This window comes from Gallinula chloropus (genome assembly GCF_964237585.1).
Source record: "Gallinula chloropus genome assembly, chromosome: 1".
Classification (NCBI taxonomy): domain Eukaryota; kingdom Metazoa; phylum Chordata; class Aves; order Gruiformes; family Rallidae; genus Gallinula; species Gallinula chloropus.
In genome coordinates this window covers 24,734,069-24,747,239 of record NC_140085.1, presented here as the reverse complement: position 1 = coordinate 24,747,239, position 13,171 = coordinate 24,734,069, and the positions used below count along the sequence as shown (strand labels likewise).

The 13,171-nt window shown below is 45.9% G+C and overlaps 1 protein-coding gene across 2 annotated transcripts in view; it reads left to right on the top strand.

Moving 5' to 3' along the window:
- Window positions 1–3,843: 3,843 nt before the first annotated feature.
- Window positions 3,844–13,171, top strand: part of CHPT1 (choline phosphotransferase 1) — a gene marked incomplete at its 5' end in the record, with an annotated part of 23,269 nt that continues 13,941 nt past the window's right edge. For both annotated transcript variants that reach the window (XM_084262766.1, XM_084262767.1), the window contains one exon: window positions 3,844–4,086. In XM_084262766.1, the coding sequence (XP_084118892.1) occupies window positions 3,844–4,086 (243 nt within the window). The remainder of the gene's footprint in view (window positions 4,087–13,171) is intronic.

Genomic DNA, 13,171 nt, shown 5'->3' with positions numbered 1-13,171 from the left:
AAGAAAGAAGAATCAAAATTAATAAATATGGGGAGGGGGGTATTTTTAAGGAAGCCAGAGGAAAATACTGTGTCATCTTTTTGCTTGCTCTCCTTGCCTGCAGAAGGACATTTGGCACCTAAATGTTACTGTTGTATAAATACAGATCCATTCTCAAAATGTCCTATGTGAAGCTCCACATAGGCATTGTGGTTACCCATCTGCATTGTAAGATCATGGACAGTGCCAGCCCAGTTTTTCCTTACTGAAAACAATCTCACAAATACAGAAAAAGTACATGCAAGTATTTTAAAGTATGCTAAAACTGGGATATAGTGTTTATAAGGAAGTCTTTACTGAGAGTCAGAATTTTTTTTTTAAATATATCCTTTTATTAAAAAATGTTTCAAGTTTCCTGTACTTCCTTTAAGGGAAGTATAATATTGGTAGCTTTTACAGAGCATTGTGTGTACTTCACGAATATCTTTTGTTGCATTTTGAGATTCTGGAGCAAAAGGCATTCTATTTTAAGCACAGTGTATTTACTATCACTTGATTTTCATGGGCTGCTTTCCTGACTGACAAGTAAAGCTGCTGCATTTGCTGAAGCAGAGAGCATTTGGAAGCAAAACTATCCTGAATACTAAGGAAGAGCTGGAAGTCTAAACACACTGGACTTCAAATTCTATGTTCTCTTGCTCTATGCTTTGATGTTTAACACTTTTTAAATTAAAACAAACCGTTCCCCAAGCTCAGTAATAAATTCAGTAGACCCTATTTCTTTCCACAATTTATGCGGCACTCATTTTTTCCACTGCTTTCCCCTCCATTTCTTTTCCAAGTTTAGTTTCTCTTCCTCTCAGTCTCACAAAGAGCTTGAACGATCTTTCTGTAAATGCCGGTACCATTATGTTCATAGACCACAGCAATGCACAGGGCTATTGAAAGAAATCAGCGTTTTACCTTTTTCTAAACCCGTGATTCCAGCAGACTGAGGATCTGGCTGGCTGCGAGTCTGTCACATTTCCCTTTGGCCATTCTCTATCTGGCTGTTAATGTATCTTTCTTTATTATGTTATATATTACCCTCTCCTTTGCTGGCAGTTCCTCTCTTCTGCTTTGGCCCCAAATCCCAGTTGCTGTATCATACTATAGCTAGTGAAATCAGCCAATAAATGACATAATGCTTGGGTTGCTCATCCCACGTCAAGGGATTTTGAAACCATTCTTTTGCATATGTCAAGCATTCCTGACCCTTTCAGTAGAGAAACCTACTCAAAACCACATTAACTTCATTGGGCAAAGTCAATCGGCTCACTTTGAGTAACAGGACACTGCAGCCTCCAGTACACAATGGAATAACTTCACATGGTGGGTTGATCCTGGCTGGAGGCCAGGTGCCCACCAAAGCCACTCTATCTCTCCCCTCCTAAGCTGGACAGGGGAGAGAAGGTATGATGAAAGGCTCATGGGTCAAGATAAGGAAAGGGAGAGATCATTCAGCAATTACTGTCATGGGCAAAACAGACTCAACAAGGAATAAAATTAATGTAAAGTATTACTCAATGAAAACAGAGTAGGATAATCAGAAATAAACCCAAATCTTAAAACACCTCCCCCCACCTCCTTTTTTCCCGGGCTCAACTTATTCCCGATTTCTCTACTTCTCCTCTAGAACAGTACAGAGGAATGGAGAATGGGGGTTGGAGTCAGTTCATCATACATTGTCTCTGCCACTTCTTTGTCCTCAGGGGGAGGACTCCTCATACTCTTCCCTGCCTCTGCATGGGGTCCCTCTCACGGGAGACAGCCCTCCATGAACTTCTTCAACATGGGTCCTTTCCATGGGTGCAAGTCCTTCACAAACTGTGCCAGTGTGTGTCCCTTCCATAGGATGCAGATCTTCAGGAACACAGTGCTCCAGAATTGGTCCCACATAGCATCACAAGTTCCCCAGCAAACCTGCTCTGGCGTTGGCCCCTCTCTCCACCGGCTGCAGAGCACTGGAACAGGCTGCCCAGGGGGTTGTGGCGTCTCCTTCTCTGGAGATACTCAAGACCCATCTGGCCGCCTACCTGTGCAATCTGTCCTAGGGAACCTGCTTTGGCAGGGGGGTTGGACTCTGCAGGTCCTTCCAGGAGCTTGCTCCAGCACAAGCTTTCCTACTGGGTCACAGCTTCCTTCATGTACCTCCACCTGCTACAGCATGGGGTCCTCCACAAGCTGCAGAGGAGAATCTGCTCTCTGTCATCTTCCATGAGCTGCAGGGGGACAGCCTGATTCACCATGGTCTTTCCCATAGACTGCAGGGGACTCTGCTTCTGTGCCTGGAGCACGTCCTCCCCCTCCTTCTTCACTGACCTTGGTGTTTGCAGTTTCTCACATCTTCTATCTCCTCACTCCTTTCTCTCGGGAAAAAAAAAGATGTACTATTTTTTTCTTTCTTAAATATGTTATCACAGAGGCACTACAATCATCACAGATGGGCTTGGCCTTTGTCAGTGGCAGGTCTGTCTTGGAGCCGACTAGCATTGACTCTGTCAGACACGGGGGAAGCTTCTCGCAGAAGCCACCTCTGTAGCCCCACCACTACCAAAACCTTGCCACACAAACCCAAAATGCTTGAAGAATTCCTGATTCTAAGAAGATGCCATTTGTGTATGCAATACACATTAGAGATTTTATTTTACACTTTATATTTCATCCTTTATACAGCTACATAGTGCCTGCCTTTCCTTGGTCCCACTCAGAAACCACATATCGTCCCAGAGATTCGGGGATACATCAAAATGCCTTCAAATTATTAAAATAATTTGACATGCTACAACTTCATGCAAGCTGGAGCACTGAAAGTTCCATGTGAATATAGGGTGAAACTTTTTCACTGTGAGGGTGACAGAGCACTGGAACAGACTGCCCAGAGAGCTTGTGGACTCTCCTCTGGAGACATTCAAAACCCACCTGGATGTGTTCCTGTGTGATTAGGTGATCCTGCTCTGGCAAGGGGGGGTTGGACTAGATGATCTTTCAAGGTCCCTTCTAACTCCTGGCAGGTCAAGGAGGTAATGCAAGTCCTGTGTAACGCAGCATCCAGGTGCCCCGTAACACCTCAGAGTGCACTCCCCAGGCAGAGGGGTGGCAGAGGATCCCTTGGCTGACACAGAGGGGATCACGTCCCCACAGACATGGCTGCAGTGTCCTGCTGACTGCACGGAGATCACCCACCACCCCAGCCCTGCCTTTATGCCTTGCTAAAAAAGCCTGCCCAGCCACCTGTTGCATCACCCCACAGCTGTCAGCTGCACAATAAAACGTGCCAATGGAAAATCAGGTGAATCAGGAAAATCACAGGGGAGAGAGGGGTTCAACCCACCCTGCCTGCACTCAGCAGTGACTAGACACTGGCGCTCATGCCCACCGCACCAGGGCCCGGCCGTGACTGCCCACAGGCCTGGGGAAATGGCAGGTGGTGGGAAGCAGGCGGGACGGGACCGACACGGGTGCACCCACTCGACGCCCGAGGGCTTCCCCCGCCGCCCGGGGCATACCCAACCCCTCATGGCGGAGCCGCCACCGCCGGGACGGCCCGCTGAGAAACGGGGTCCCTGCTGCGGGGGAGGAAGGAGGCTTTGCACTCGGGGTGAGGGAACCCTCGGCGCGCCGGGGGCGAGGGCAGCCGCTTCCCGATAGCTGTCGCGGGCGAGGGCTCCCATCTCCCACCCGGCAGAGCCGCTGCTGGGCGTCGGCCTCTTCCGCCTCCCGCCGCGGCCCTCAGCAGCCCAGCCCCGCCCCGAGCGGCGGCGGCGGCCTGAGGTCGGTCCCGCCTGGTGTGCGGCAAGCGGTGGCCCCCGCGGCGGGGCCGGCATGGCCATGCCCTGGGCTTTGCCCGCGCCCCTCAGCCCGGCGCAGCTGAAGCGGCTGGAGCAGCACCGCTACAGCGCGGCCGGCCGCTCGCTGCTGGAGCCATGGCTGCAGCCCTACTGGGCCTGGCTGGTGGAGCAGGTCCCGCCGTGGCTGGCCCCCAACGCCATCACCCTGGGCGGCCTCCTGCTGAACTGCCTGACGGCGCTGCCACTCATCGCCTGCTGCCCCAGCGCCACCGAGCAGGTACCGCCCGCCACGGCCCGCCGCCGCCTCTCCGTTACAGCTTGACCCTTTCCCCCGCCTGCCACCGCCTTCTCCCGGCAGGGACTCCCCGGCGGCCCAGCCCTGGCCGCTGCCCCGCGGGGCCCCCGTGCCCTCCCGCCCTGCGAGGGCCGGGAGCGCTGCCGCAGCTCCTCCCCGGGCCGGTTAGCCCTGGGAAGTCAGGGGAGCGGTAATATGGGGATCATGCTGTGGGGTAGCTGGAGATAGGTGTTAAGGTTTGAATGCCGAAATGCTGGGCGATCATGGGAAAGGGGGAGTTTCAGTGGGCTCCTCTCTCCTCCTTAGCCCTTCGCTGACCAGAAGTTCCCATGGGGAAAGGACTTTGCGTCGTGCTTGGCCGGCACTGGGTGCTGCGGTGCAAAGGTGTAGCCAGGCTCACCAGGGTGCATGGCACCCCAGCCTCCTCCAGGGACCATCCTGCATCCCACATTTATGCCTCGGCTCAAGCAGCTTGCTGGGAAGGAGACATAAGCTGTGTCCACTCCCTTCCTATGAGAAAAGCTGTAGCAAGAGGGGCCATGGAGGTAGAAACAGCTGCAGGCCAGGAGGGAGGGTGTGGGATGTGCCCAGGAGCGGGGCAGAGCTGGCTGATACCACTTTAGCACAGCTTGGCTGGGGTTGGGAGTTGCGTCGCAGATGTGTTAGCTGACCGTAGTGCAAATGCCTCCCGTCCTCGTGTGGGAAACATTTAATTGCTTTAGCTTCTGGAGGGAAAACAGGCTTGTTAATGTGGGCTGATGGTGTTATTGCTTAAACTGGGTTGCCTACAATTTTAGGAGCTTTGCTGGAGCTTCCCAGCCTGTTACAAGTTTCCCAGTGCAGAGTCTTCATGGTAGTTAGGGTGAGAAACACCAGGGGAAAAGTGCTTTGTGTAGGTAAAGTGTCTTGAAAGGTGGCTGATCTTTTTCTTGCGTTCTGGTGGCCTTAAGTCCTCATGGCAGAGGTGGTGATTGGTTGGGTATTTTTAAATAACTTAGATATACTTTGGGTAGTGTCCTTGTTGATGGAAGAATCCTTCTTTTGGTCTAGTTGCTTTGCTGTCTGTGTTAGCAGAAGTGATTGTGGTGGACGTACCAGGAAGTTGATCCAGATTGAAATTAAGTTTGCTTTGGTCTATCCCTAACCACTTCCCTGACTTGCATCACCAGGTAGTGGTGCTCTCTGGTGTTGCGGGCAGTAGGAGAAGGGAAGATAAGAGCTGTGAGTGCTTGGAAACTGCAGATTGCCTTGTAGAAGCACTTTTAGAATTAAAATGTTTGAACTGCTACATCTAGCTTAGTTTTGTGATGTAGATATTGTGTGCCAGCTACGTGTCTGGATGTTCATTTTAGCTTTTTTTCTTTGCTATTCAGGAAAAAAAAGTATTTTTTAAGTTATTTTTTCATTGAGGGCTCGTGTAGAAAAAGAAAAAGGTGGTGTTGAGACATCCAGGGAATTACTCCTTTCAGAAAGTTTAGGTTGAGTTTTAGGAACTTTACTGTTTTATTTTTTGTGGAAGCTGAATTTTATAAGAACCTGCAGTTTGAATGAAAGTTTTTTTGTTGAGATACTTGTATATCCTTTATAAATACGTAGTGTAAAACCAGAGTCCTTATCCTATTGTTTTTTGTTGTCTCTGTCTGCACTGTGAGAGTAGCCCTCCCTTTCTCTTGCTGCATCACTTAAGGCATTGTTGTCTCTCTTCTGCTTGTTTAATGACTCATCTTGTCTTCCACCTAAGTCGCTGTGGTTCTGGCTGACTTTTTAAAAAAGCTAAAGCAGTTATTATTAGTTACAACATTAATAGGTGCTGCATGTATTGTTGTAATATCTACTTTGTACTTTTGATTTGGAAGTGTAGGCTGGAAAGACCAAGATAGAACTGAAAATGATGTTAAAGGTGATGGGATCACAGGCTGAAGCAATAGCATAACGCACTTCACCACCTTTATACTGCCAAGCCACTGTTCATGATCAAGTTTTGATTATCTGATGGATGAACAAGAACTTCCTATATTCACTTGGTGGAAGTTAAGACTTAGATAAAATAATAAGCAGATTTTGGTTTTCAGTGGGTTTTAGTTTATGAGTTAGTTTGGGTGGTTGTTTGGGTTTGGGGTTTTTTTCCCCCAAGCAGTCTTTAGTGGGTTGTTCTTTTATTGTAGACACTGAAGTCTTGATGTTTATGCAAATTATCTAAATCAAGTAAAACTGGTAGACTGAAATCGACTGAAATTGACTGAAATAGCTAGCAGCTAGTAGCTGCTAGCAGATACTTAAAAAAGATCTTTCCCCATTATGTCCTTCCAGCTGCCAGAAGACTGTGGTTGGCATTTCTCAGGCTACTTGATAGAACAGTAACTGATGGATCTATTTACCCACAGACACCTTCTACCTCATGATTTTGCCTCTTGAATTATTTGTTTTGAACCTGTTTGTTTGTACTTTCAGCTTTCATTTTGTCCAATTGCAGTGCCTTCCATAATACTTCCCCCCCCCCCCCCCCAATTCCCCACTACAACTAATACATGGCTCAGTGTAGCCATTATTTCCTTATAGAGTATTCTATTTGTCTTCATCAGTAGCCACTAGTCAGTTTCTTACTGACAAGCACAGTGTGTTTTGGCTTTAAAAAATACTGGCTGCTTCAGTAACATTTCTTTGGTAGGAACATGGGTTGTGCCACTGGCTCCTATAAACCCACACTTCAACATGAGCCTTCTTATTTGTAGCTACGCCATTAGCAGGCTGCACCCCTCAAGCCTGTTATAACTAAAATCCATGTGTGCAGATTGTCACAGAGTATCTTTCCAGTTTCCTACTCTGTGTAACTTAGGACAGTAATATATAGATTCTGTGATAGGTGAGGTGGTGGGGAGGACACTACTGCATGTTTCATGTCCTGCGGAGGGCTGAAGTATCTTTGTTGTGACTGCAGGCTGGGTTTTTTTTACCTGGTTTTTGATCTCTAACTAGAAAGTACTTAAGAATTAAAAGTTTTGCTAACTTTAGGTGTGAACTGTGTGTATTTGTTGCATTAGGGTGTGAAAGGAGAGCACTCCTTAGGTGAGGATTTCCATTTTATACCCATCATTTGACACTTGCTCTACTGCCAGCTGACTTCTCTGAAGTAGCTACAGGTACTTCGTTAGGTTTTGCTCATGAATCTCTCATTACCACTTCCCATTCTGGGGAAAACTGACATGTTACTTTTTTCCTTGCATCAACATTAGAAAGAAAACCGTGTAAACATAAGTTTCTACCTTTTAAAAGGAGACAAGAAACAATGATCCTGCTGCTTTCATGGTTGCTCACAGAGCGGCCTAGTTTTGGTAATCCTTCAAGCTCAGCCACAGGTCTCTAAGACGCTGCACGAAGGTATAATTTCAGGACAGAAGTTCATGTTAACAGTAATTGTTACTTTGTATTGAATTTTTTTTTTTTTTTTTTTTTTAATAAAATCTTGTAGCAGTTCCAGCAGGATCTAATCAAAGAGCCCCCAGACCGATCAGGATAGATTTTATCATGCATGCTCTCAGCTTCTTGGGTTCCAACATGTCTCATTTATTTGGGGTTTTTTTAAGGCCTTTGTTCTGTTACCTGTAGTTTCCTGCAAGTTACTAGGAATAAAGGAATATAGGAAGAGAAAAGGATTGCAGATTGGGCGGTGATGGCAAAAGTGGGTTGGGGGCTCAAGAGTTCTCATGCAGAAAGCAGCGCTAGGGAGGGAAGGGAGGTCTGTGATTGCTAGCTCTGTGGAACTGCTTAAAAAAATGGTGTAGCGCATTTATCCAAGGGTTCTATGCCTTGCTGAAACATATTGTTCAGAAAGCCATGTGTCTAGGGAGACCCAGAAGCATGGGAGGGTCTGGGTGGCTCCAGAGAGCTCGGCTATCAACTGCTTGGAGGCAGAGGAACATTGGTGAGGTGCTGTCTCAATCTCTTTGAGTCTTTTTAAAATTTCCTCTAAAAACCAGCAACAACAGAACCCCCAGTCTCCCCACCAAAAAACCCCTCAACAGTCCCTCCCCACCCAAACCCCATCTTTTAAACTAAAAGAGGCATTGTATTGAGTTTTTTCATGTAAGAGGGAGAAATGAAGGGAAGATATTGACAGGCATGGAATTACGTAAATAGCAAGGGCATAACTGAGCTTGTGGGAGAGAGAATAAAGAAACAGAAAAGCAGGGGAACTGCAACAGCTAGTATGAACTTGGAGATTGAAGGAAGAAGCATTAAGCTCCTGACCTGGTAGAGGAGAGGGGTGAAGCACTGAGTGGGGTGGGGAATCAGGCCCATACCCTGGAGTGAAGAATGGTGCACTCGGTAGGGAAGGGGAGAAAGAGGTGTTTGGCAGAAAGGAAGACAGCGAAGGTTCAGGGACTCCAACACAGAAGGATGGGAGTTCTTTCAGAGAAAGAAGCAAGTTGTTGTGGAGAGGAGGGTGCTAAAGGAATGCAGGGAGTCTCTGGTGTACGTGAAATGCAATTGGACTCTAGTATGATTATTTTTCATTTTTTTTCCTCCCCCTTGCTGCCATGCAGGTTGAAACAGTCCCTTCTGCTGTTGGTACAATTGTATATTGTGCTTTGTGTTGAACAGAAGTGAGGAAAATACACACATTTAGGGGAAGGAGGGAGGCAGTCCAGTAAAAGTGTTTCTATTGTGGATCTGTTCCAGAGAGCAGCCGTTTAAACTAGGAAAGAGAGGAAGTGAGATTATGAGTAAATGTGAGAAATGTGAGTAATTAAGGGCGGGGGGGAGGTACGGGAACAGGACACTGAGTCTTTGAATGTTGCAAAAGTTTAGGTTGCTAAACTCTCTGGACTTGAGAGCTTTGCTTGAAATAAGTGTTAAGGGATCTCCTTTGCACATGAAGTCTTCTGCAGCTGTCTGTGCTTCTTTGAGGGGTGGAATCACAGGACCCAAAGGACAAGGACTGCTGTTCAACCTACACTTTTTCCTGAAGGAGGGGCATGCCACGCATACCCGTCAAACATTACATGCACATGTTTTTGTTTTGACACCCTGTGGTTCAGTAGCTGACCAGACCTGCTGTATCAAATCTGCTTGTGACAGGTTTCTGGGGCCATATCATCTTTCAGACATCCGTTTTAATTGAAGCAGAGAAGTGTTGTGTCATCCACCCCCCTTTCCCCCAGGTTTGTGTTCTCATCTAGTTCCATGAGAATAGCATCTAGCTCTGGCCAAATAATACATTTGCTTGGACAGGATATAACTGGGCAGAGATAATAAACACCTCATCAGTGAAAAGCTGATGATTATTGGGAGCCTCCTGACCTTTCTGCTGAGTCTGTCAGCCATGTCAGCATTCTTAATGCTTCCACTTCTCTAATTTGCAAATTACTTGGGTCTAGTGTGGGAAGCTGGCAGGGGACATCCCTGGATGGAGAGCCAGGCATGTGAGAAGGCGGAGGAGGTGGCAGCTGTAACTGTGTTGAGAGGATAGATAGCAGAGAGAATCCATGGTTATTAGGAACTTTGGAAATCTCTGCACACCTTCAGTGATCTGGAAAACTGTATTTTACCAATTAAAACATTAGACCATTCATTTAATCTGCTAAATGAATAGTTGATCACAAGTGACCTTTGGTGATCACTTAAATTTGAACTGACAGCCTTGGGATGAAATGCTCCAAATCATATTTCTAAGCTCTCTGTTTAAACTCTCTCACCTGTTCCCCTGTGATCAGTAGAATCTTCGTCCCTTCTTTGCAACTGTGGGGATATGGATGCATCTGCTACAGGTGTCCGTGGATACAGATGATCCTTACTGGGAAGAGGATGAAAACTCTTCCCCCTCTTTCCAGATCGTCAAGGAACAGTGTTTCGGTTTTGGAGTTTGAGGGGACCATTTCTTTGATTTGCCCCAACAGGAGCAAATGCAAACAAGCTTGGATCAGCAGTCTTAACAATCACACCTGTATTATAGCTTGCAACATGCCAAAAGCCATTTCTGTGTCAAAAAGACCTGACTAGAGAGGTTTGAGTTGGAGCTGGTTTATTTGTTTATTTTTACATTTAATGTGTTAAACTTGTTTGGAGGTAAGGTAAATATTGGCAGTGTTACCCTGAAGAAGAATTCCTGCCTCATGTTTCTCAGGCTGGGGAACCTGTGATAAACTGACTGCAGTAACCAACATGCAAGCCTAGTTAGAACTGAGGCAGTATTTTGTGGAGTTTGCACTTCACAAGTTTGTAATTATATCAAGCATACAGCAAAGAGCACTATGGCTGATGTTAGAGACCTGTTATGTCATGTATTTTTTGTTCCCAACTGGTGTTTCAATTATGGAAATGATCCAGTTAAATAGGAAACTGCCCACACTGTGGCATTTCATTTAATTGGTGGTGTGCCCCATGCTGAGGGGGGTGTTGAATGCAGGGTGGGTAAGGAATTTGACTTGCATATTTAGTGCTGGATAGGGTCTACTTTTGTCTGTGATAGGGAGAACCTGATGACTTTAAAGCAAACTAAAATCTGTTTCCGTTATAGGTAGATAGTTGTAGAAGGAAAGGAGCCTAATACAAAACCCCAGTGGTGTCCTGGACAGAATTATTAGGTGTGGCCTGGTTTATTTGCCAAAATCTAGGGATTAGCGGGACAAATTTTGGTAGATCTCAGGCTGCCTCTTTGTAACTAGGTAGAAGTGTGTCACAGTGAGAATGCCTCATGAAATGTTGCAGATTACCTTTGTGGCACCTAACAATAATATTGGTGGTAAAATCAGAAATGTCTTTAAAATACTACTTTAAAGGACTGCAGTGGAACCAATGGTTTCTCTTGGCCTTTCTGCTCGTTAATAGGTTCGTTCATAGGTCTGTCAGGAGCTGTCTTGTTGGAGAATACCTGTTATTCTCTGTGCAACAAAGTTACTCTGAAGAGGCTGATATAGGTACTGTGGTAGCTTTAGTATATGGATTCTATCACAAGTAAAATGGTTTTAGCTTCTACAGGCTCCTAACCATGCTTTTATGCCCTGAAATACCTGGGCAGTGGCTGACAGCCCTCTGTTCAGAAAGGTGGAGAGCGAGAACAGGGATCACTGCCTCTCTGCAGAACATCTGACCAAGCATGTGGCTGTGGGTGATCTGTGAACCCAGGGTGGCAGTGGGCTCCTCGTGTTGCAACCCCTTCATCAGAAGAAACCTTTTCAAGAGATAGCTGAGAACTCACTCCATGAGTTAACCCCCCATCCTTCAACACAAAATTCCTTTGTTTTACTGGACTAATGACAGAGAAGGAACCTAAATAACTACTACGTCCACTGGTGAGCATCAAACCTGTATCGCTGTCATCGCTTGATCTGGATTTCTATAGTGTGATCTTTGGCAGGGAGGATATCAGATACCAGTGTGTTAAATGTCCATTGGAATGAGAATATCTACTCATCCTCTCTCACTTGCTCAGGGCTTCCAACATGGTCTGAGGTTACAATTTTTCATAATTTCTTTGGATAAAGGGGAAAGACAGCCCTGCAGATTTGAATCTTTCTAGGTTTCTTGGTAAATACAAATCCAGACTTCTCACCTATACCTGGAGTCCCTAACTCTTTAACTGGCTTTTGGTTCAAAGCTGCAGGGGGCAGCCAGCTGTTTGACTTAAATAGTAGAATGTTGTATCAATAAAATTTGCCAAATACTGGGTAGCCAGAAAATCATAAATTTGCTCACAATATTGTTTCCATATTAAAAGCACAAAACTAAATGATAAGGCAATGTTATCAGCCAGCCTTGAACATGGGAGAAAGTCCTGAATAACAGAAAAAAGCTGTTCAGAACTGAACCTCCCTTCAACATGCTGGTTCTTGGGAAGGATGTATTTCATGATCAGCCTCACCTGGAGGCATGACTTCTTTTTGAGCTGAAGTCAGTGAGAGTAGCAATAATGACAAGACAGAATGTCTGGAGCTGGGGGAGTAGCTCACCTGCATTCTTACTGCTGCCTTCTGTCCCTGCCTGTGAACTGATTGGCAGCTGTCATTCTTCTTTTTTCCCCAGCAGTGACACTGGGTTTATGTGAGTGTGGATAAATCTCAGCTCGCTGAGAGTTGATCTGTTGTCTAAATCTGCTTAATAGCCTTTACTGGACTTGGTAGACGTAACCATGTTGGTCTCTGTGCAGCAGGAGAGGAACCGCAGGGGTGCAGAGGCATGGCAGCTTCCCTGGAGTGGGGAAGCATCCAGCTCCGTGCGCTCAACAGTCGGCTCTGCCTGGGCCTGTTCACCTCTTCCCCCCGCGAGCTGCGTTTTGAGCATTTATACCCAACTTTGACTCCTTTTTTGTGAACAGTGCTTCTAAATGGTAAAGTTACCACCCGAAACTGCTTGAGACAAAAGTGTTACCTCTGCTTTGTTCAAAAGGTGTTAGAGATAATTTTTGGTAAAACTTAATTCCTGGACAAAGACAGACATACTGCCTGTGCATATGGGAATGCTGCCTTTGAAAGGTGCTGCTCTGGGACAGTTCCTTGGAGCCTAGGATTGGTGTTGCTGTAAGTGACGACAGCTTGTTTTGAAACTCAGATGGTCTGTATGAAGTAGGTAGCTGTTACTTCCTATTTAGAGAATGACTTCGTTTCTTCAAACCCTAGTCCAAAGTGCCTATGTAATCAATCTCCGGGTGCTGGCAAAAAAATCTCTTTCCCTACAAGCTGAAATCTTCATTCGGTAGAATGTCGTGGGTTTTCATATCTGTGTGGTAAACCTGAGCAGATCAGCTAAGTGTCTGTTACAGAAATTGCTGAGAACTTTAAGTGCCTTGCTGCTACTTTCTTTTTTAAAGATTAATTTTATTTTCCTTACCTTTTTCAGCACAAAGAATACAAATAGTTAGACAATGGTGTGGTTTTAAGGTGGAAAAATAATTCAGTTGATGCGGAAGAGGGGTTAAAATTTGGGGGGGGGAGGGTGTTTATGTGTGTGTGTTGTTTTTTGTTTTGTTTTTTTTTTTAATAAATGCAAGGTCTTGTGTTTCACTGGTGTATCTGAAGGAGTTCATTATAGCAGTTATGACAATTCATATAGAAACTAGTCCAAGGAATTT